We start from the raw sequence: 24,456 nt of genomic DNA on the forward strand, positions 1-24,456 counted from the left end.
TAAATACTACAGCCTGCCAGCCACCAACCCTCACACATGCACACATGTGGGATTAGGGCAAAGGGCTTTCAGATTTGAGTGTATGCCATTCAAGCAGGATCTAAACTCCAACAGCTCACCTTTTAGAAATTAAGTACTAGTTAGGCTGCAAGTATGATGCTTTGATTGTGGAAATGTTATGGAAGATTTTGTTGATACATGTTTAAATTATACAAATTATATTAAGTCATACAAAAAATACAGGCTTAAGGTACGTATTATTTGTTACTGATGTTAATGGAACAATTTAAAATGGATAATTGTTGCTACTTTAGTTTTACAGGCTTCACAAGTCACCCTTAACAAATAGCCATATGGAACACTTTGAAAGGCAGAATTTAGTTGCAACAAAGTCTCTCCTTATTTTCCCTGTGGCTTTTCTAAGTTATGGAAGAGAAGTTGTTGTTATGGTTAATGATGATGATGATGATGATGATGATGGATGCTGTTAGACAGGCATTCTCTAGCCCCATTCTTACAAGGAAACTAGGATTTGTTACCTTGAAGAACAAAATTAAAAGACCCCAAAGCATTTTCATACCTGTACATCTAATTCATTTTGCTTTTCTCTCCCTACAGCTAATATGCAAAGTGTCTACTTTAAGAGCACTGTGCGGGCGACATACAGAAAAGCTTATGGCGTTTAGAGCAATATACCCGGACATTGTGCGACTTCATTTTCCTCCATTGTACAAGGAGTTGTTCACTTCAGAATTTGAGCCAGCAATGCAAATGGATGGGTAAACGTATCACCTAAGCACTTCTAGAATGTCTGAAGTACAAACTTTAAAAGAGAAAAGGAAAAAAAGGTAATAGAAACCAAGACACTTTATATGGTCCTGCATAGACCTAGGGAGCCAACACACTGCACATCTTCTGGCGAATGGGGTCAGGCAGAAAAAATGGGGGAAATGACATAAAAGTTGAACTTGTTTTTCTCACACAAATGATTTCCATGATCCCTACCGATATGGACCCTTTTTTTGTCTTGACTTCTGTCTTTGACTTCTGTTTATGCAGAATGAGGGTACTAAAAAATCAGGAGGTTTCCTTTTCCTTGAAACTCACTGCCCACAGACTTTCACAGAACGACGTTTTGTTAGTAAGAACAGAATCTCCAGCTAGAAACCAGCGACTGGTGTGCATTGCAGAGGCTTCAGCATCAGTTTGCACAACTTGCTCATTGTTTCATGAAGGACGATTTCTTTTCACCCTACCGTTGATTGCCAGTAGGCGGAATGGCATGAAAAGGGTCCATAGCAATAGTGACAATAGCATTATAATCTATTACAGGGTAAATGGGCACGAAGTCTATATATAGCAAAAGAGATATTGTTTATAATATTGTTTTAATTAATATAAAATGTAGTTACTGGTATAGCTTTTATTGTTGAATTGATAAGGCACTTTCATTTTGCACCTTTTTCTTTTAAATTATATGCTAGCGTGTTCATTGTTGTGCTGCATGTGCACCAGAACTTCAAGTTTAACTGTGGGAGGTTTGGAAGGTATAGGGACACTGCAAGGTGTTTATGCTGCTGTTTTCCACATTTACTTTTAAAGAGAGGCCGGTCATATCATGAAATACCTTCAGTGATTTTGTGTAATGGGACGAGGGGGGGAGGGGGGAAGACAAGTTTCTAAACTGCGAGTTTTAGCTTGTGTTTTTAAAAGACAATTTAATATATAAACAAAACAATCCCTGTTCTTAAAGAGATTGCTGACATAGGGATAGAGAAAATCTATATTTAATCACTTTAAAGGTGCTACTGAAAAATTAGCTCATTTTAAAGTCAGCCAATTCCTTAGGTGACTAAATATGGATTCAGAAAACCAAATTTAGATACATATCTTTTAGAAATATTGGTCCTAATACTTTTGTTTACATTTAGAGTGTGTGTGAGAGTGAGTGTGTGTGTGTGTGTGTGTGTGTGTGTGTCCAGCAAGTGCATGTGCACCATTAGTCATCTGTTGAGACAGATAGGGTACAATCCATCACAAAGTTATTTTGTGTAGTCCTGATTGAAATGAATGGGAGATTTCCAAATTGTAATAGTGTTTCCTGGTGAATTGTCTCCCTTGACTTAAATCCAGCGTACAGTTAAGAGTGCCCAAATCTCTTTAATATTTAAGACTGAATAACTGTTTGCTGGATTGTGGCACTGTTGTTTATTTTATTTAGTAAAAGTGGGTTTACATGTGGCTACTTACTCCATAAACTAAACAGTGTAATTTAAGCGGGTCCCCACACCTAGAGAAAAAGGCCTAAAGCTTGATTTCAACTGAGTGCTGCACTTTTTAGCCACAGAGGTATGCTCAATAAGCTGTCCAGGATGGCCAGTTATGTGAATAGTGGATTATGAAATGAAATGAAGTATCTGACTCTAAAGAAATTAATTTAGGAATAGCCCTTTCAATCTTCTCTTATTTTCCCACCTTCCAAGGAATAAAACAGGCCCACATACATTAAACTGGCAATACCATTGCCACCGATAAGGCACACCATATTGATTGGGCCCAGTTTAACTACAAACAGCAAAAACCCTCATTTCACTGGCGTAGTTAAAATGGATGCCAACCACCGTGGCTGCTATGTTACACAGATGGCTTTCCACACAGAAAAATCTCAGCACAGTTTGCTTTCCTGGTAGCAAATGGATCATAAACCATGACTTTGAATTAGGCCACATCCCACCACAATGCATACATGTGATACTGAATTTTCCAAGTGTTGTTTCAAATGTGGTTTCCAGTATAAGTGAATCACACACCTTTTGAGAAATCTTGTTTTGTTACTGAAGAGAAAATAAAAAGGACATACATAGGGCTAGGGAGTGCTTCTCTCCACCTGATTACTCTGGAGCATACTGGGGCTTCATTCAAAATGTAGCAGTTACGTACAAACCTAAACATTTTAGAACCTGAGTTCTAATTTGAGTCATTATTTTAGGAATTATTTACATACCATCTGGAGTATTTTATTCAACCTTAAAAAGTCTTAGGTCATTGTGTTTTTGTGACAAATCCTAAATCCTACTCAGCTAGAGGTGGCAGCTGTGCTATTTTTTATCTGTTGACAAGTCAAGAACTCAGTTATTCCAAAGTACACTTCTAACCCTGATTCCACCAACACCCTTGATTGAGAAAATGTATCAAAGAGTAAAAGATTCTTCTCAGGATAACTTGTAAAGCAAGGGAGTTCTTCAAACTACACCTAACTTATTCAAATGACTCTTTGTAAAATAAATTTTATAATATAGCAATTTTTAGCATCCTGATGATTTAAATTTAAAGCATACAGACTGATGTAATCTTCTTGTCTCAGTGCCTGAAAGTTTTCATCAAAAGACCAACCATCCAGCTGTCTAGACATGGATTTTTCAGGCTCCTAAAGAAAATCTCAAAAAATATTTTTTTGCCGTTTATTGGATATTATGATTATTTAAGTATTTTTTTTATTTCAAAATGACCTCTTGCAAGGTATGAAAAATTTTATTTACTTGTTGGAGTATACGTGCATTCTAGCATACAGTGTAGTAGTAATTCACATGTAAAAGGTAATACAAAATTCCTATTAAGCAAAGTGCATGAGGGGCTATGCAGTTGGACCTCTTTGTTTTGAGCCCCAAAGTCTTCATTCAATGTAGTATAAAGAGCTGAAAATTCTCATCTTTGAGGGTTCCTACATGCCCAGTGCAAACTGTAAGATTAAATTTTCTATAGGCATTAGAACTGTGAAGCCAGTTCAGTCAGACAGGAAACAAACTTATAGCTGCAGAATCTTTCATCTCTATCACTCCCAGGGCAGCTTGTTAGCATCTAGGGAAATCAAGGCCTAATTAGTTCTGAAAGGATCTAATGTGCAAACAAAAGTGAACATACAAACATTTTAGGGCCATGTTGGGCTTGCAGACAGGAGCTACTCATGCAGACATGTTAGTAATATATACCAGCAGTTCTATGTAAGAGGTTACACACATGGCTGCCTTCATGTATGTACCTCCCATCTGTGAGCAGAGCAGCAGATCTCTATGCTCCTGAGCCACTTAGGTTGGGAATGTAGAAATGGGAAATTCAAATGCAGTCCTCTTGCCATTTACCCTTTCAAGTGACCACAGATACAGTGGTACCTTGGTTTAAGAACAGTCCGGTTTAAGAACGATTTGGTTTACAAACTCCGCAAAACCGGAATAGTGTCTTGGTTTGAGAACTTTACCTCGGTCTACGAACGGAATCCGAACGGTGGAAGGGCACCAGCGATGGGAAGCCTCATTAGGGAAAGCGCACCTTGGTTTAAGAACGGACTTCCGGAATGGATTAAGTTCGTAAACCAAGGTACCACTGTACTTTGTAAGAAGGCATCTATGATACAGTTTCAACAAACACAGGAAGAGCTATGACTGGCTCAGATATATTCTTGGCGTTCTGCACATATAGAAGCTCACCCATTCCTTTCTATAAGCAACCCTCTAATGCATGCCAAGAGATAGCAAATAGATTCCCAGAAAAGCCTGAGAAACCCCTGATCACAATAAACTTTAATTGCATCCAGTGAATGGAATTTTGAAAGCATCCCAATATTCAGTTTTCCTCTACCCCAGTACAGGGGAGCTGTTTCTAAAGAATGAAAATCCTGCTAGCTACATGGACAGAATTTTGCCATCCTCATAAGTTTTGTTTATTTTATTGGAGTAACTGGTAGTAAATGTTAATTCTGGTCTTTTTATAGGTGCAGTCCAAGCTTAAATCCAGGCTGTTTAGCAAATGAGGGTTTTTTTAATGTGACCTCCCTCAAATGCTAATTTAGTTTTAAAGTTCAGCTAAATTAAAACTCCAGTATCTACCAGCCAGCGCCTGTTTAAGGCCTGCCATTTACTAGAGACAAAATGTATAAAGTTGATTCAAATGAAAAATGAACAGTATTCACTTCTGGCAGTAAAAGGGTTAGTTATATTTTGGTATTTCGTATTGACTCTCAGTCACGGCCTCTGTTATTGTTAGTAAATATTTTACATTTATCTGCTCACACAAAATATATTCAGATATTGAATTGGTCCTTACTTGTAGGCAATGCCATATCATTCCCAATCTTATCCCTAAAAGCAGACACCAGGTTCACTCCTGTCTTGAAAGCCAAGCACTTTAGGTCTACACATTAGACACACCGTAATCACTTATAGCTTTTTCCAAAATCCGTTAATTGGTGCATAAACTAGCCCATGTTTTCTTCATCTCAGTTAACAGCAAATTATGCTTTGAAAAAAGGTAAAATGGTGGGAACTGTTGCTGATGTCTTTTTAACATGCCGAAGAACTCAAGCTGTAGCTGAAAGTATGTAGATGCCAGCATCAGAGCAGGGGCAAAACCTATCGGGGAAAAGAAGCCGAGAATAAGGACTAAAATCACAATATGACGGGCTACTACCGTATATTCCATTAGAAAACTTGCAGGCTGTAGACTAAATTCAAATGTATAAAGTGTGGGAATCTTTTGGGACTGTACTATATAATTTGATGAAGTTATATAAAATGGCTACAGGTATTAGAATCAATCACTCCAGAAAGCCGTTAAGTTAAAAATTGTCTTGGATTTTCATGTTCTATCTCATTTTGCTGGACATCTGGTACAGTTGGAATATTTCAAGATAGAATTTATTTCTAAAATAAGATGTGTAGTCTTAGACTACGGTTATATACTTTTGCGTCTCTAGGATTTTCATACTGTTTTGAAATGACATGATGCGAGATACTGTTTTAAGTTTAGTTGTTCTTTTCTGGAGCTTTTAGACCATCACCATCATCATATGGCTATCAAGGTATGAATGTGTGTACCACTGTATGTGTGTGGTTGCTTCTGGCCATTAAGTGTCCATAGAATAAAGAAAATGTGTTGAAGATATTTAAGTCAAAAATAGAAGGTGGAAAAAATATTCTATATAAAGCCTTGTCTGGACCACTTAGAGAGACTTCTATTTTTTTAACCCTTCTATAAATATTTGATGGCACTTGAAATATTCCTGCAATAAAATGTGATTTGTGTAAAGATTAACAAACAAAAAGATTTTGTAATGTGAAACAATGAAAGAAAGCAATGTAATTTTTCAGAAAAAGAAAAAGAAAAAACAAACAAACCAACTTTGTATTATTTTTGTTGATGGAATTTGTCTACTTGTCTTTGGAAAAGATTTTATTTCATTGAATGTGCCATAGTAGAGATGTGGGTTGTGGTTTTTTGTTTTTAAGTTTTAGATGACAGGAAAGCTATTTGTGTTACCGACATTCCATAATGTGTGAGGACATAGCATAATAATTTTTTTCTTTATATATATATATATATTAGTAAGCTTCAGTCATCGTTGCTTTTTTGCACATGTACTTCACTCCTCTATAGTGCAATATGTACATAGAGCACTTGCGGGTTTAAACCTTGACCCCTCAGGGAAAAAATACATATTTGTTGTACATATTTTTTTTTTGCCTTCTTCTTCTTTTTTTTGCTAAGGAATGTCGATTGAATCACTTGTTGTTGTCAAGGGGCAGCCAGATAATAATCCTAACGCCACTGCCAAAAAACATTGATCATGTAATCATTCATGCCCTGCCATTCACAATGAAAAATTCTGACAGTTCTTTGTGCAAATTGGGGAACAAAAGGGGTATATAAGCACCTTATGATTGACTTAACTGTGAATGACAATCCATCTTGTTATCAATAATAGATGCCCTACCGTTTAGAAGTTGGGGTTAAAAAGTCTGAAACAAATGTGCTCAGGGATCTTGTAGAACTCTTCAACAGGGTGGCCAGTACTTCTGGGACAAATGGCTTTTCAAAAGTTTCATACTATCCCTCCATTGCACAACTGAACTGGGCAGAGACATTTTTTATCCAAGTGAATTTCAGTTGTTTGGGTTTCCAGACCCTATACTGCTCAACTCTTTTAAGGATTGGCACAAGATAATAATAATTCCAGTGCTCTGAGTATTTTGTTTAATGTATTAGAGAAGTGAGCTTGTTTTGGCCCATGAAACAAAATACTTTAATTTTATTTCAGATAGCCACTGTTCATAATGTTTTAATCATAGACTCTTCAATACTTCTATATGTCATCTTGGGACCAACTACATGTTATGCTTACTGTGAAAAACCTTTGATTTTTGTTAATTAAATTACAGGCACGATGAAGTGCATAAATTCAAACATAAATGTACCACATGGTGACAGGAGGCTTATGGGAATTACTCCTCCTGCATGGCAAGGGGCTGGTGCCAAAGGGATTCTCCACCCATTGAAACTCATAGCCATATGGGAGAGGCAGTTTCTATTCTGATCAAAGCTGGGGAAGAGAAGAAGTAAACCTCCTTTCACTATGTGTTATGATAGGAATCCTGCATTCCTCTGCATCTGTAATTTAAGTAAAAAAAACATTGCTGCATATTACACAATAAGCATAGCATGTATCTTGGCCTGTATCTTGGCCCTTGTGGTTCTGGCCAACACAGAGGCTTCTGGGGTAGGATTTTAGACAACGCTGAAGAAGCTGGCAATACACTAGTTTATTTTCCAAAGCAAATGTGCTGTATATTTTCTAAATTTCTATAATGAAAAAACATTGGGTGCCAATACACTTTTAGACACAATGAAGCTAAATTTGTATTTTTATGTAAAGTTCATTGTCAGTATTTTGCAATACAGAATTAATCCTCGGTGTTAAACTCCTGTTTAATTTAAGTTTATGTTATCCTTAAAACTATTGTTATAAGCTGCTGTTTTAATGAGAGCCATGCAATTCAAAATAAACTGAATAATATTCTGCCCAGAACAGGTTATTAAACTCCCCCGCTGTTGGTGAATGTGCTTTACTTTAACAAAATAAAACCAAAATTGGAAGGGAGGGTAAGCTGCATGATAACAATCCCCATATAATTCAGTAATTAATATAAATATGTAGAAGGTAGTGCTGCCACTGTGCCAAACCACAGAGCAGAGTATTTAAAATGTTCTAAAAGGCCCTAATAGGAGTGTGGAAGGAAGGCTGCAGTTCTAAACCCAGGTCTTTGCTTCTGGAGGGATATAGGATCTACTGGTCTCCACTGGTCACTACTGCCAACATCAGCCAATGGAGGGCTCCAAAATGGAACATTTAGTGGAAGGAACTGAGCTGGGCTGGCCAAAGTTTTGTTCAATCCTAAGCTGGTCCAATGAAGAGCCCAATTAAGGCCCTGCTGCAGCAGAAAAGGTAGCCATTACTAGTCCCGCCCACATTCTGTTCCGGCTGGCATGAGCTCTGCCACCCCATTTTGCCATGCTGCTCCCCAACCAGAGTTGGAATTGCTCTGCTAAGCTTTCCTTGATGTGTGAGGTTTGTGCCTCTTTCCACGTTTATTAAAAGCAGAAGAAGCAGTAAAGGAAATGGAAGTTAAATTAGAATTTAAGACTCACTCTGTTTAACAGTCAGGCCAAAGAGAAATTGATTTCATCATCTCAGCTAAGTGGTTGAATGCCCTTCTCCAACTGCAACACCCCCACTTTGTTTAATTTATGTATCATGTGTTCTACTCATGCTTTCTTTCCTAATTGCCACAACATTGCAATCCATTTTTATTTTTATACAGAAGTAACCACCGTTAAGTATATATAAAGCATCCATTGCATGTTCTGTTGTGCTTACATCCTGGTTCTCTTCTAAGACTAAAAAGTGGTTGTTTGTTGAAAGTGTTTTTTTCCCTTTCTGATCTATTAGCAGCTTAATCCTTCAAAATGAGACAGCTTTGTAAGAGGTACTCAGATATTTTCAAAGGAGTGAGCCTGTTTGTTAAGTGTAAAGGATGATCAGAAAATTACAGAGTGAAATACGTACATCTAGAAGAGATTATAATCCTATAAAGCTGAACTAATTAGAAAGCATATCTAATTTTTATTTTTATATTTGTTCCTAAGTGTCTGTTCTGTGTGCGCAATTTATGTAGCTTGGGAAATATTAATGGACCAGTGCCAATACAAAATTGTATGCTTTTTCTGGTTATGTGATTATCCAGATTTTGAGTGTCCAGTAAGGGACGCATGATTGCCATGTGATCATTCTGGGCAAAGCTGAGTGCAAAGTATTCTTGATGCAGTTTTAAGGCAATAATTTTGGAAAGATTTCAATTCAACCATGAGCTCTAATAAAAGATTCCCAAATATATGTAAATATGGATAAGTATTGACATCATAATTGTTTCCTGCCACCTCTTTCCTTGGAGATAAAACTACAGAGTTAACGCCAAAGCTGGCTCCTTGTAAGTGGGTGTCCAAGGCAACCATTTGTGGATGGTTTTCAATTCCCAGATGATTGCTTTAGACACATCTATAAACTTGAAGAATTGATGTAAAATATTTGGATGATCTGTTAATTTGTTTGACTAATCATTTACTTGGCGGTCTTCACACAATCATTTTTATCAAGTCAAACAAAATTAATAATCAAACTCTATCTGTGCATTTACAGGGCCAGGCTATTTAGAAGTCAGATGTCTTATGACTTTAAAGTATTTTTAAAAATAATCCAAATGTTAATACAATGTGAATAAATTTAAATTTTGTGGCATTTACATTTCTTCAATTTAATATTTCTGGTAAAGTGGTGATTAGGAATCAAACCAAAGCCTTATACAATCAACCAATTAATTACTAATGGATTAATGATATTACAAATAAAGATTTGAGAACATATTTTCACATGCCAATTCTGGTTCAAATGTATTGTGATAATTCACTACTATACTGCGAATTCTTAGAGGAATGTGCAGGTGTCACATTTAAAATTTGTCATGTTGAAACTAGTTTGTTTGTCTACTTTTCTAACTATTTGGATATACAGAGATCTAGGAATAAAGGAAGATGTTGTTTTACATTGCTTTATGTATATAAATGTGTCAATTAGATTTTCACATTTATTGGTAGCAGGGCATAATAGTTCCTCTTCAGAGCAATAAATAAACTTAATCCAAATATAAAATTTTAGCTCCTGTGCATTGAAGCATTGTGAATCTGAAAGCCAAGAATCATTATGTCATTCAATTTTTATTTTTTTACTGCTGTGGCATTCACTTTATCTTTACTGTTCATCCCGTTGCCGCTTAAGAATACTTCTTTTAAAAGAGGGAAAAGAATTGAGCACATAGAATGCTTTATGCTACATCATTATTTTGTTCATGTGTTTACTTTGCACACTTGAACTTTCCCATACTCCTTAGAAAGTTTTACTGAAGATGCATAAATGTACAGGACCCTACAATCTGTTTGCTATTCTCGTATTGAAATGCAGAAAATTCATAAGCAATATAGTGAATTTTATTTCACAAACCACAGAGGTACTGTATATATATTTTCCTAACTCCAAAATTTTCTATTTTGACTCAACAAATTTGTAAAAAAAAAGCCCCAGTGGTAACTCTTTTGACTATTAGGACATTAACTGGCTGCTTCTTTATATGTAATTGTATTGTCTGCCTGCTCCTTTTTCGGAGATGTGTTTTTGTATGGATGTTTGAGCCAAATGGGAGGCTTCAAGCTATGATGTATTTTCCCAGTTTAAATATATTTAACATATGACAAACCCCAGACAAGGCTTTTAATAATGTAAGAAGAACTGCAGTGTTAGGTGGTTTATTTGCAAACTTTTCTCAGTGCTATCCATTTTATGGCACCTTTAACAATATACTTGTTTCCAAAGTACAAAATAAAGGTTAAAAAAAAACTTCTAGCCATAACTGAATGTTGAGCAATAAAAACAATGACTTTTTGTGCATAGATTTAAAAGAAATACAAATTTTAGACATCTGCATGTAAATGCAAATATCTTGTTTACTGCTTTCTTAAACTTGATCAACCAACTCCTTGTTTTACTACTAATTTAAGGACTTGTAATGGCCTGTACACATTTTCTCTTGCTCTAATTCTTATGTCATCTTTGTCTCAGCTTCTGAGTCATACTCTTCAATGTTGTTCTGCTCACCTTTTGTATGGTTATAACTATTTTGCTTTCATTCTCTATAGATAAAATATACTACTTTAAAAGCCTATGCGGTGCAAATATTTATCTGTTTATCAAATACCACATTACGCTGTATAATATCTGTTTTACTATATACTCTATTTTAGAAATAGCTGTTTAGAACTAGAGTGTGCTATTTTTGTGTTTTTCTGATGTGTGGTGCTAGATAAGTTAATTTTATGAACAAATCTCCCTTTCCCGTTTTACTCCTAGGCAATACCACATTTGGGTCTTGTACTATTTCACTGAATATCTCTGTGTGCATGTGTATATACCTTATATACATTTACACACATGCCCAATCAAGTACCTGTATCAGAGTACCTAGACTGGGGACATGTTCTCTCTGAATATATAGTATCATTCTATAAAGTTCTCTCTAGCATATTTAATCAGGAAAAAAATAACTCCTCAGTAATGATATTTGATATCCTACGCTGATTCTTCTTTCTCTCATCTACTTTGCAACCGCAACACACTTTGGTTATCCTATGGCACTGTAGTTCTGAAACCAAGTACTGTATGCCAAGGAGAGCCCAGTGGTTTCAGTTTTGTGTATCAAACTACTTTTCTCTTTAATGTGTAAAGTACTAAAAAGTAGTCCTTTCCCCCCCACAGAACATTCTAAATTCTTCAGTGGTGCAATTCAGCATCCCTGCAATTATATGGGGAGGGCTACCATAGGGGTACAGTTATATTCTATTGGGAGGGGGAGAAGTGGAGCCCCCAGGAGAATTCATGTGAAAAGATGGTTCTGTCTTGATTCAAGGACTTGGGAGAGAAAAGTACAAATTAGAGTAACACTAGGTGCAATCCACAACAATGAACCCTATGTTTGGGTTCAGACACTTGATGGGCCCAATAATATTACACCTGGGACTGCCAGAAGGCATTGATTGTATGAACTGGTGCATATAAATGGGTCATATATGTTGCCACGGCTGTATATTACAACAGCTGTGTATATATGCCTCTATATCAATGATGGATTTAATACAATTGCTGACTCCATGTTAGCCCACTGGTGACCCCCTACACTCCCACAAGCAGTTGTGCAGGGATTGACAACTGCCTGAACAAGAATCAATATTACCAAGGAGTATACAAAAAATTTTAGCTACTACTGTGTATCAGTAGTTATTATCAAAGAAGGTAAAATAAAACTTGTCATTTCACTGAAAAAAGTAAAATAAGCTTGACATTTCAAGAAGGTTAGAATGTCTATATTTCCAATTCTGTGTTGCCCTCGATTGCGCCAGTACAACAGTTAGCATGGCTACACTGTGTTATGTTCTCTTGGCTGCCCCAGCTTTTGTGGATTATTTTAACCTCACAACACTACAAGCATGGGCCAATGGATTGCCAATGGAAATGTGGCCTATGATGCCGCAGGCTGGTTCTGCAATCCTGGGCTTCCACTGCACACTTGGATGCCAACACATCTAAGGGCTGGCCCATCCTTGCCTATAATTATCTGTATATGCAATAAAGAATTTCCACAATGTGCAGTAATACCATTAATACAACAAAACAAACACACAGCCAAAAGAGGTTTGGTCTCAGTTTTTAAAGCTTGAGAAACTTAAGCAATGGTCATACTAATGGTGCAATCATATGCACATTTGCTTGGGAATGTGTATTTCTCTGTTGACTAGAAATTTGCTATAAATTAAGAAAATTATAGCCAAAGAGTAAACTGGAATATGCACGTGTGGTTCCCAATGGCACCACAAATTGCACAGCCTAATTCTGAGCAGAATTTGGCACCATAAAGTACTGCAACAGTAGAATAGTAACTTTAAAAAAAGTGCTTAATAATCAGACTATTTCAGCTAGAATTCAAGTCCTGCTATTCATTACCAGTATCATCTTTTGCAAAAACCTAATGGATATCAAATATCTAAAATGGGAAACAACTGACCTTTAAAGGATTTATTACAACTCTTTTCTGTACTATTACTGAAGCTATAAGATCTTTAGTAAAAAAAAAAAATATTGAGAAATCTAAGAAGCTGTTTGTTTACCGCACTTTTTAATAATAGAGGATAGTTAATATTAAAGCCACACGTCCTGGTTCCATGCACTGCTTCTGTATTTTGATTTAGCAAACAAACCATTATTCTGGAAATAAATACAAATGTATTTATCGGCACCCTGGCTATATTTTAATGAATAGAAATTTTAAATACAAACATTTTCAGGATAATTGATTTGATTTTTTTAAAAGAAAAGCTACAATCTTCTTTCTTTAAAAATGCAAGTCCATGATTATTTTCTAGTCCCTTATTGATACAATTCACCTCTTAAACAGAGAATCTCCTGATTTGTCTAATATAAGTGTCACATACTTTATACCAGTAATGTTTTCCCTAATTGTTTGGGCTTCATTGTTTTATAAATTATGCAAGTTTGTGTGAGTAATGTTTCTTGTGTAATTAAATGTCTGAAGAATAAAAATAAATGCTGATTATAAATATGTATTGGTTTGAGGATTAAGCACATAAACATCACCAACCTCACTGAGTAACACACTCAGTCTTCTGTAAATAACTACAAATTATCATGAATCTGTACTGTACATGCAAAAATGTGTTGTCTTATGTGTACAGTATGTACAAATTCATTTTCTAGCTATGATAAAAGCATAAGCCATTGAGAGGAATATTAAAAGTAATACTGTAATAAAACTTCACTAATTATATCTTCCCCGTTATCACCAACTTTTTCACTTCTATCAGATCTTCTTTAGAGCTCACTCTTACACTTGTCAGCTTAGACTCAAGTTTATTTTATTCTGATATTGAACAAAGTATTTTGACTCATTTTGTAAATACAAATGTAAAAATAAGAGATTTAATGTTGTCTTTTAAATACTCTTGATTTTCATTCTAATATGAATGTTGTTATATTGTACTTAGAACCTGTACCTTTAATATTACATTACCTTTATTAAGTGCATTGAACACATCAATTTTAGATGTGCTTTATGTACTGTTCTCCTGTAATAAAACTTCAGCTTCTAATGGAAAACTTGGTCACATTCATTTTTCACTTCAAGTGCATTAAGTGTTACTGGTCTGTGGTGAGTGGACCCTGCCCTCAGGGTTAGGATCTAAAAGACAGGAACAGTAATCCCTAAACAGTGTGCAGGCCAGGGTGCCCCAAGAAAACTGCTTAGATTAGAAAACAGGCACCTACCAACAAGAGGCTGCCTGCTTTGTCTTTGCTTCACTGATTTGGCCTTGCCTTCCTTCCAGTCAGTCTGTCTACTGTTTTTGTTGTTGTTTAGTCGTGTCTGACTCTTCGTGACCCCATGGATCAGAGCACGCCAGGCATTCCTGTCTTCCACTGCCTCCCGCAGTTTGGTCAAATTCATGTTGGTAGCTTTGAGAACACTGTCCAACCATCTCGTCCTCTGTCGTCCCCTTTTTTAAACTATATATTAACTATATATTTAAAAAGCTACAGACAATTACAAGAAAAACAGCATGGCACCAGCCCCTTTCATTGAAAGCTGTCAGTTCTCAAAAGCCTGCTGAAAAAAAACTGGACTGTACAGTCATACCTCGGGTAACAGACACTTCAGGTTGCGCGTTTTCAGGTTGCGCACCACCCTGAACCCAGAAGTACCGGAATGCGTTACATCCAGGTTTCAGCACTCGCGCATGTGCAGAAGCACTAAATTGCACTTTGCGCATGTGCAGAAGCGCCAAATCGCAACCCGCGCATGTGCAGACACGGCGCTGTGGGTTGCGAACACTACGGGTTGCGAACATACCTCCTGCACAGATCACGTTCGCAACCTAAGCATCCACTGTACAAAGGACTCTATGATCTGAAAGTAGAGACAATGTATGTACTTTTGTAATCCAAGAAATTTTTTAATAAAAACCTTTTTTTAAAAAAAGGTTTTCACCTGCTGGTGGAAGGACAAGGTGGGACACAGTTTAGCTTCTCTAGGGAGGGAGTTCCAAAGAAGGATACAATGGTCAGTAGTATCGAAAGCCGCTGAGAAGTCCAGCAGAACCAACAGGGACACACTCCCCTTGTCCAGTTCCCAGTGAAAGTCATCCACCTCGTTCACAGATCCCGAAGATGAGTAGGTCCATCTTTGAGCCCTATAAAAGAAATAACATACAATGATGTGATTTGATCCAGCTGTGCTGAACTTTCCTGAGGATTCTTTAGGGATCCTTCTACTCCCTTTCTCCTGCCATCCCCTCCCCTTCTTTGTATTGCCTCTTACTAAAGGAACATTTTCATAAGGCTTAGTGGCATTCACTTAATACAGTACCATTCCAAATCCTTTGTGTTCTGTACAAAATTAGTTATAGATCACCTATATTAATAGAATATGAATTCAGATATAAAGGGAAACATATTTATGTCATACTTTACTACAGTGGTACCTCGGGATAAGTACTTAATTCGTTCCGGAGGTCCGTTCTTAACCTGAAACTGTTCTTAACCTGAAGCACCACTTTAGCTAATGGGGCCTCGCGCCACTGGAGCACAATTTCTGTTCTCATCCTGAAGCAAAGTTCTTAACCCGAGGTACTATTTCTCGGTTAGCGGAGTCTGTAACCTGAAGCGTATGTAACCCGAGGTACCACTGTACATACACTTCACTTTCAAAATATTAAGGGTTGTAGTCAATGTTAGTCCCACTCAACATTAATTTCAATGGGTCTGCTCTGAGCCAGACTATATACCTTCCAACATTTCTCCAATGAAAATAGGGATGTTGTGTTCATTTTTTTAAAAAAATCATTCGAGAAATGTTGGTTATGAAATTATTATTATTATTATTATTATTATTATTATTATTATTACACCCCACACATTTGACTGGGTTGTCCCAGCCCCTCCGGGCAGATTCAAACATATATAAAACATTAAACATTAAAAAAACCTTCTCTATAGAGTGTTGCCTTCAGGTGGCTCAGGGGTTGGATAATTCCCTAACTGCCAACACTTCTACAATGAAAATAGGGACGTTCTAAGGAAAAGCAGGACATTCCAGGATCAAAACAGAAACTTGGATGGCTTCTGTAAATCCGGGACTATCCCTGAAAAATAGGGACACTTGGTGGGTCCGGGACTAACATTGACTAAAACCCAATGAAAGTTCTTTGCTCTTTAGCTGAATTTTGCTCTTCTGAAGAGACTACAACTGTACAGCCCACAAGTGTAGCAGTTTATCAATATTTATATTAAACATGAATAGTTAGCTATCAGATTAATAATATTTTTAAGGAGAACTTTGTAAACTGACAGATTAACCAGCTTTTTGCACTTAGGTCATAGAACTGTAGAGTTGGAAGGGACCCTGAGGGTCATCTAGTCCAACCCCCTGCAACACAGGAATCTTTCGCCCCACATGGGGTTCAAGCCCACAACCCTGAGATTCAGAGTCTCCTGCTCTACTGACTGAGCTGTCACTTGCACACAGCCTCTTCGTTCCCCTTTGTGTAAAGAAACAGAGCAGAAAGACAATTAATTATAGTTTCCTGTTATGACATCCAAATTTGGAAATCGTGGTTAACTATTTCCAAACATCCATGCTATTTCACCAAATGTATGGGTCGTATAATGTGATGTTCTTATGATTATATTAGTGCTTTGTTATTAGTGCCCCATGGTGCAGTATATAGAAATTTAAGAAATAAACGTAAATTTAAAAAGAGGAATAAATGAAACAAATGATATTTTTATAATCACTTCGCATATTCAGACACCAAGCCCTAGTCTTTTCATTTTTTTAATTTTCTACGACTTTGGATGTACTTTGCCAACTTTTTGCCACATAATTTACATTAGTGGCCATTTTCAAATGTTTATTCTTGTACAGTGTGTGCCCAGGATAAAGGGCAATCTATTATCATTATTGCATAAAGATAAAGTGTTTTTAAATTAATACAGTTTCCACAAATATTTAGTAAACGTTCTAAAATATTAAAATATCTTACATTAACATACAATATTTACTTTAGTTTTTCACCTGTTTCGCTAGCACTGGCGTTATTCCACAGCGTGGGTTTTTATTTTTAATACGTATTGGAGTTTCCAGCATAAAAGCTGGGGGAGGGCAGTAAAGCCTACCGGGAAAACGTTGAAGATAAAGAGATACTGTAGTAAGGAAGCCGTTTCCCTCAGCCGAGCTCCTCTTGAAGCGTTTATTTCCCCTCCGCCTTTATATGAAGTATAAAAATGACGAAACTCGCTTGCCCACACCCAAAATGGATCCTAAGCTCCTTCTACGTCTCGCACTCCGGTTGGCTGATTCGCTACCACGTGAATGCCTCGCGGGGAGATCGGCCGCGCTGGTTGGGTAATACCGCGAAGCAGGGGCGGTTCCTAGCGATGCTCACCGAGGCTCTACTGTGGGAATGCGGCCGCCTCTTCCAGGCCTTGCTGCCCTCTCCAACTGCAGGCCGGGCGAAGCGGCCGCCGAAGGCGCGAGATGGCGGCGAGCGGGAACCTCCTCGCCTGGTGAGTGCGCGGCTTGGGTCTCCCTCCCTCCTTTTCCCTCCTCGGTCAGGCGCCGCCGTCCGCATTCGGGGCACGATGGTCCTTCAGGAGCCGAAGGGAAGAGGGCGGGGGACCCTCACTTCCTGCAGTCGTTTGCTACGCGGTGGGACGCAGTCAGGGAAGAGCATCTCTGAGCGTGTGCAGAGTGCTTTTCTCCTCTCAGCGTTGAGGAAGCAGAGCCCGCTCCTCCAAGCGGGTGGGACATATAGCCTGAAAGTCTCTCTGTCTGTGTTCCCTTTAAAACATTTTAGCAACAGCCTTCCTTTGCAGGTTTACCTGGAAGTCAGTCCTGTTGCCTTCATGGAGGGCTTAACTCCCAGATAGGTTTGTAGGCAGCCATACCCTCACAGGCACTATCCTATCTGCAGTGAATCAGACATCCAGGTATGCACCTTCAGGATGTTCTTCTGTGCCCCATATTTAAGTAAATACATTAGTGTAGCTATTTACAGCGACGATGTGGGGGGGGGGTGCTTTTCAGTGGTGGCCCCACTTGGGCCACCTGCAGCAGGTATCGTCAACCTTTTCAGACCCAGCACTCGCTTGGGACCCAAACATGTTTCTGGGGACCCATTTCTTAATCTTTTACCATAGATTTGCACAGTGGTAGTGCTGCTGCTGCTGCAGCCCACCATGGATCAGCCCGTGACTCACTGGGGGACGACCCACCAGTACTGTATGGATCTCCCCACTGAAGCTTTCGCGATGCTGACCATTAACAGCTTCTGGGTGCCTATTTTTGGCCTCTTTCTGCCCCCAGGCATTTGGTTGTATTTTAGAAGTGTAATGGTCACAGTGTTGGACTAACAGCTGGGAGACCAGGGTTCAAATCCCCACTCTGCCGTGAAGCTCTCTGGGTGGCCCTGGAGTCACTCACTGCCTCTTAGCCTAGCCTACCTCACAGGATTGCTGTGGGGATTAAACGAGGAGGGGGAGAACCACCTAGGCCACCCTGAGCTGCTTGTTGGAAAAGTGGGATATAAATGTGAGAAATAGCAATAATAACAAAAAGAACTAGGAGGTGGAGAAAACTACATTTAAATATAGCATGGTTATTACAGAGTCACAGTATAAGAACGTAAGAAGCACCTGCCTGGCGGCTGGGTGACCAAAGGCCCATCTAGGCTACATTCGAGCCGTGCCTTTAAAGCACCATGGGACCTCTTTAAGCAGTCATGGCTTCCCCCAAAGAATTCTGGGAGCTGTAGTTTGTTAAGGGTTCTGAGAGTGTTTGGAAGCCCCTATTTCCCTTATAGAGTTAAAATTCTCTGAGTTGTAATGGGACAGTAATAAGGTGTCTCTTAAAAGCTCTCATTCCCCTTAACAAGCTACAGCTCCCAGAATTCTTTGGTGGAAACTATGACCTTTGTGCTTTAAACATACAGTGGTACCTCGGGTTACAGACACTTCAGGTTACAGACTCCGCTAACCCAGAAATAGTACCTCGGGTTAAGAACTTTGCTTCAGGATGAGAACAGAAATAGTGCAGCGGCAGCAGCAGGAGGCCCCATTAACTAAAGTGGTGCTTCAGGTTAAGAACAGTTTCAGGTTAAGAACGGACCTCCAGAACGAATTAAGTACGCAACCAGAGGTACCACTGTATAGTGAATGTCACCCTGGTCTAGCAATCTAGGATCACAATGGCCGGCCAGTTGCCTATTATGGGAAATTCTCAAGAAGGAGAGGTGAGAATGACGGCCCCTGCCTTCCCTGCTTGAGCTCCCCATGAACTTTTATACCTCCTCCAATAGTGGATGTAAAACAGAGCCATCATAGCTACTGTGGTGTTCTGTCTATTTCTATGCATAGCCTCCCCATTTCCATGTAGTTATAATTATAGTGGACCCTCCGGATACAAACGTACCATATTTTTCGCATCTAGAGGCGCCACTTCTGCGCACACGTGCAGCACGATAGAGCACTCATGCGCACAGAGCGCTTATGTGCATGCACGCACGGCAAAACCCGGAAGTATACACTTCTGGGTTGGCCGCGTTCGCAACCCAAAAGTTATGTTACCCAAAGGTAACGTAACCCGAGGGTCCACTGTATCTCAATTAGGAAATTATACGTGCTGTTCTCCCATAATAATGATCAAGATCACAGGGTGATACGCAAAAAAATACCTCTCAATAATATCATAAAATATACTCAGCATATAGAATTGCTGCCTTCCAGTGCAGTTCTGTGTAAGCTCAAGTTACTCAGAAGTAAATTGCATTGTCAATGGGGGCTACTTCTAGATAAGTATGTGTAGGATTACTGTGACAGGCTGCAACCCAAAACAATGGAATGTCAAGACAATTTTTTTTGGTGCACCAGAGGGGGAATTGTGGGTTTTCTTCAATGATGTGGCTCCTTGCTGTATGATAAACCATGGTTTACCTTTCTGTTTGTACTGGTGCAGTATTTAACCTATTAGGAGTTTTTTTTTAAAAAAAATCATTTACCATCTTAGTGTATATGTTAGAGGATAATTTATCAGATCCTTAAAATACAGAGGAAAGATTATTTTGCACTCTCCCATTTTTCTTCTGCAGATATTCTTTGCATAATTTGGAATAAATTATACAGAATTTTATTTGTATGCTGCCTTTCCATAGTTTTTAAAACCATGTTTAAGGTCGCTTACAACATGAAAAAACCATAATTACAAACAAATAACAAAAGTGGTCATAAACAATAAAACATTGCAAAGTACACAACTAAATTAAACAATTACCATAGAAATCATAATAAGATCTAAAATAAAGATGCAAAAAATATCAAAAACAGCAACAACCTCCACAAAACCCTCTAAGCCAGGGGTAGTCAACCTTTTTATACCTTCTGCCCACTAATGCATCTTCCTTGATGGTAAAATTTCCTTACCGCCCACCAGTGCTCGATGGAAGGAGGATTCAGCTTGTGCCGTAGAACCCCCTACCGCCCACCTAGAATCCTGAAATGCACCCACTAGTGGGTGGCAGGGACCAGGTTGACAACCCCTGCTCTAAGCAATACCCCAATCCAAGAATCTGTTCAGCAGCCTCAGCTTTTGTAGCTGGAGTCAGTCAGAGACCTGACCTCACAGGCCAGGTGGAAAAAGATCTGCAACACAAGGAGCAAGTGTTCAAGATGGTCTCTCAGTGATTCTCATTTGTTGTGATAGAAATATTTTTGAATGCATTTTAAACCATTTATATTGTGCAAGCTGTAAAACAAACCATCCCCAGTTTTAAATAAATAATGAACACAAATGGTTTTGTTATTGGTTGGCAAATCAGTAGAGTCAAGAGAGGAACTAAGATGAAAAAATTAATGTTTGGGAAAGTATTCATTCATTCATTCATTCATTCATATAAGCAGGTACAGTTATTATGCAAGTTTTCCCTCTTCTGTTTCATGAGATACACTTAGAATTATGCCATTGCCTTTTATATCACTGGATTTCAGTTTCTAAGCAATTTCCATGGTTAGTCTGTTGCAGCAAATTTGCCACAATACTGTTAAAATTTGCAGAATATTTAGCCCACTTTCCATCACCGTTGCCCTCAATTAGAATACTTAATCCAAAGAAGTTAGGAATAGACACAATAACATCATGGGACCTGGTTATGACTTAATAGCTGATGGATAGTGATTTGCGCTTAAACTATGATTTCTCAGCATTTATAAACCATGTTTCTAGTACCCAAGCAGTGTGCAAGATAAAAGTTAACTGATCTCCATCTAGTCAATGTTAAGTTCATTTTATTGTTGTTATTAATTCATTATTCTGCCTTTTCTTATACAAAACCAGGGATATTCCACCTAAAAATGGTCACGATGTGTATTTCTCACGAGATATTTATGAAAAATACTCATTGACTCCAACTCTCTCTGAGCTACTGTTACTACCAAAAAGGTACCAGTATACCCTTTCTTTCTAACTTTGGTTTGGAAGGCAACAAGCATTCTAGGAAAGAACACATAGGCTTATTTTATATTATTTTTTATATTGTGCAATAATTTGAATAATAAAATTGTGTGTGTGTGTTTGGAAAAAAAGTTAAATTATACATCATCTAGCACGTCACATTGCACTTGCTACAACAGGCAGAAAAATATTTAAGTGATCTACCAAGACTCTCAGCCATTTTCAAGTGTCCAGGCGTGCAGAGGGGTGGTGAGTTTGGGAACCACTGCATTAGGACTTATTTTCAAATAAGCATATGTCATTGCAGCTTTACATTACATTCAGTGCATGTTAACTTAGAAGTTCATTCCACTGTGTCCTCATGTTATTAATTAGTTGCTTTTCAGGGAAAAGCCTGTACAAAGCAGCAGGGAGAGAGAGGATTTCCTTTGGAAAGGGAATGATAGAAAGAATCCTGAACCTGGGACCTAGCTTGTGAAGAGAAAATGGGACCAGTATCTCCCCCTTCGTCTCAGGAGTTAACTTGGGGAGCGGGAAGAGAGAGAGAGCTTTCCTTAACTGCATCTAAGGGAGGCTGTGGTGGTGGCTTCAACAGTTTAGGACAGAACTTGGGGAGGAGGAGTAAGTGAGGAGTATATAGTTGCTAAAACATATAAACAGGTAGTCACCCCCATGAATACAGGAATGTGGCTCTATCTGTATTCCATGATGCCACCATTAAGGACATGGAGAGACAAAGGCTGCTGATGGAAGAACAGTGCCCCCAAGAATGTGTGGATTCGCACCTGAGATGCATCCCTTCTCTCCTCATAGAAGCTGTGATCTGAGGAAGAAGGGAGTCTGCTGACAAAAGGGTCAGTCTAAATAAAGAACAGGCTGGCGATGTAGGTGAAAGGGGGCTGTCAAAGTGATTTAGGCTTGCATTCTGCTGAAGGCTTTGACAGCAGCACGCCGTGAAATAATCCTGATGGGCTGCCGTCCCACTCCTCGTCAAATGTAGCTAATTTAAGCTGCTAGAATCACTTGACATTCCTACATCAGGCACATCTGAGTCAGCATCTTGTTGGTGTAGCAGCTTAATTAAATTTGCCAGTTCGTGCCACAAGGATGGACATGTTCTCTCATTCTGAGAGACAGCTGTGTAGTATTATTAAGAGCTGTAGACATGATACTGTTGAGACATTTTCCTGGTGTGTAAATCAAGTCTTTCTTTTTCACTAGATCAGCAGTTAACACTCAGTTTAGTTAATCCAAAATGTGCTTATTACTGAGCATGCTTATGTGTTAAATAATTAAGAGGTAAGCCAGCCATCACCCATTAGAGTGTTTTGAGTATCATCCGTATAATTGATAGCACCATTTGAGGACCTATGTGATGTGGGGTAGCATTTATATAACATAAACTGGCCTGGATCCAAAGTGCCATAAATCAAATTTCATGAGCCCAAGGGGCCTTTACAGTGGTACCTCGCAAGACGAATGCCTCGCAAGACAAAAAACGCGCAAGATGAAAGAGTTTTCCGTTTTTTGAGTCGTTCCGCAAGACGAATTTCCCTATGGGCTTGCTTCGCAAGACGTTTCGTCTTGCGAGTTCTTGCGAGTTTGTTTCCTTTTTCTTAAAGCCGCTAAGCCATTAATAGCCGCTAAGCCGCTAATAGCTAATAGTGGCTAATAGCTAAGCCGCTAATACAGCTGAGAAGGGGGGAGGGGGGATACTTGAAAAATAGTCAAAAAATGAGCTCACATGAGCCTCTTACTTAGAATGAAAGAACACAGTGGGACTTGTTTCTGAGTAAACATATGCAGGATTTCACTTAAGTGGTTTCTTGGATCTTGGCCATTGACCAAGCTGGTGGTGTTTCTTCAAAGTAGTCATTCGGGTTTCATTTGTTTTTAATATTCTTTGGGAAAAAGAGATAAACATTATGGTTTGACCAAACTAGTTATGAATTTTTGTTAGAAATTTAGGTATTAAAAATGTTGCAGTAGCAATATGAATTGTGCTCCCTGTTGAATGAGAATTAAGGCTGTTGGTCTTGTAGGCTTTTGCCTACATTTTTAAAAAATTGTCTGTATTTGTTTCAGGCACACAGAAGGCAATGCAGGCATATCAAAAGATGTATCAAAAGAAAACAAGTCTTCTAGCGGGCAGCCTGCAGTAAAACCAGCTGAAGCGGCATTCCAATCTGCAGCAGAAATTGCATCTTTTCAAGAGCCTAGAGTCCCCTATCCTTACTTTTCTAGTTTGACAGAGAAACAACAGAGGAGATACTTATTTCTGTTGTCTGCATACTTAAATGCTGATCCCAGCCTGATCGATCCATCTGAGCAGAAAGATCATTTGCAATATCTGGTAAGGGTTCCGTCTCTATTTCCCATAATAGTGACATGATTTGCTAATAAGATGAACAAGTGTTCCTAGGTAGCCTTTCATGGAAACAGTAGTGTTGTGTCTAATTGAAGTACAGGCACATGAAGCCTACTGTGTGTAGTTCTATAAACTTAGGAAGCTGCCTTGTTCTTATAGTGCAGTAGCTCTCTCCAAGTTCTTCTTCACAGATCCTTTTTCGCTGGAGCTGCTAGGGATATACCTCTACCTACAAGGTGCAAAAAGGACATGGGTGGCACTGTGGCTTAAACTACAGAGCCTAGGACTTGCTGATCGGAAGCTCGGCGGTTCGAATCCCCGCGACGGAGTGATTTCCCGTTGCTCGGTCCCTGCTCCTGCCAACCTAGCAGTTCAAAAGTACGTCAAAGTGCAAGTAGATAAATAGGTACCGCTCCAGCGGGAAGGTAAACGGCGTTTCCGTGCACTGCTCTGGTTCGCCAGAAGCGGCTTAGTCATTCTGGCCACATGACCTGGAAGCTGTACGCCGGCTCCCTCGGCCAATAAAGCGAGATGAGCGTGCAACCCCAGAGTTGGCCATGACTGGACCTAATGGGCAGGGGTCCC

At 38.8% G+C, this 24,456-nt stretch overlaps 2 protein-coding genes and 1 long non-coding RNA gene across 10 annotated transcripts in view; 2 read left to right on the forward strand and 1 right to left on the reverse strand.

The window, feature by feature from the left end:
- Positions 1-14,104, forward strand: part of RORA (RAR related orphan receptor A) — a 368,537-nt gene extending 354,433 nt beyond the window's left edge. For all 5 annotated transcript variants that reach the window (XM_080980776.1, XM_080980773.1, XM_080980777.1 and 2 more), the window contains one exon: positions 619-14,104. In XM_080980776.1, coding sequence (XP_080836902.1) covers positions 619-783 — 165 coding nt within the window. In that variant the 3' untranslated portion in view covers positions 784-14,104. The remainder of the gene's footprint in view (positions 1-618) is intronic.
- LOC308462872 overlaps positions 1-17,287 on the reverse strand; it is a 33,127-nt gene extending 15,840 nt beyond the window's left edge. Inside the window, exons 1-2 of one of the 2 annotated variants that reach the window (XR_013979396.1) lie at positions 17,076-17,287; positions 14,991-15,192 (exon numbers count right to left, since the gene is read on the reverse strand). This is a non-coding gene — a long non-coding RNA (uncharacterized lncRNA). The remainder of the gene's footprint in view (positions 1-14,990; positions 15,193-17,075) is intronic. The other variant, XR_013979397.1, reaches the window with a different exon arrangement.
- A 141-nt stretch (positions 17,288-17,428) lies between these two features.
- The window catches only part of ICE2 (interactor of little elongation complex ELL subunit 2), a 31,294-nt gene continuing 24,266 nt past the window's right edge, over positions 17,429-24,456 (forward strand). For all 3 annotated transcript variants that reach the window (XR_013979369.1, XM_080980687.1, XM_080980688.1), the window contains exons 1-3: positions 17,429-17,566; positions 21,387-21,491; positions 23,589-23,856. Coding sequence is in view for 2 of the 3 variants with exons in the window: in XM_080980687.1 (XP_080836813.1) it covers positions 17,538-17,566; positions 21,387-21,491; positions 23,589-23,856 (402 nt within the window). In the remaining variant the exon portion in view is untranslated. The remainder of the gene's footprint in view (positions 17,567-21,386; positions 21,492-23,588; positions 23,857-24,456) is intronic.

The sequence above is a fragment of the Podarcis pityusensis genome (genome assembly GCF_964106645.2).
Source record: "Podarcis pityusensis genome assembly, chromosome: 14".
Taxonomy (NCBI): domain Eukaryota; kingdom Metazoa; phylum Chordata; class Lepidosauria; order Squamata; family Lacertidae; genus Podarcis; species Podarcis pityusensis.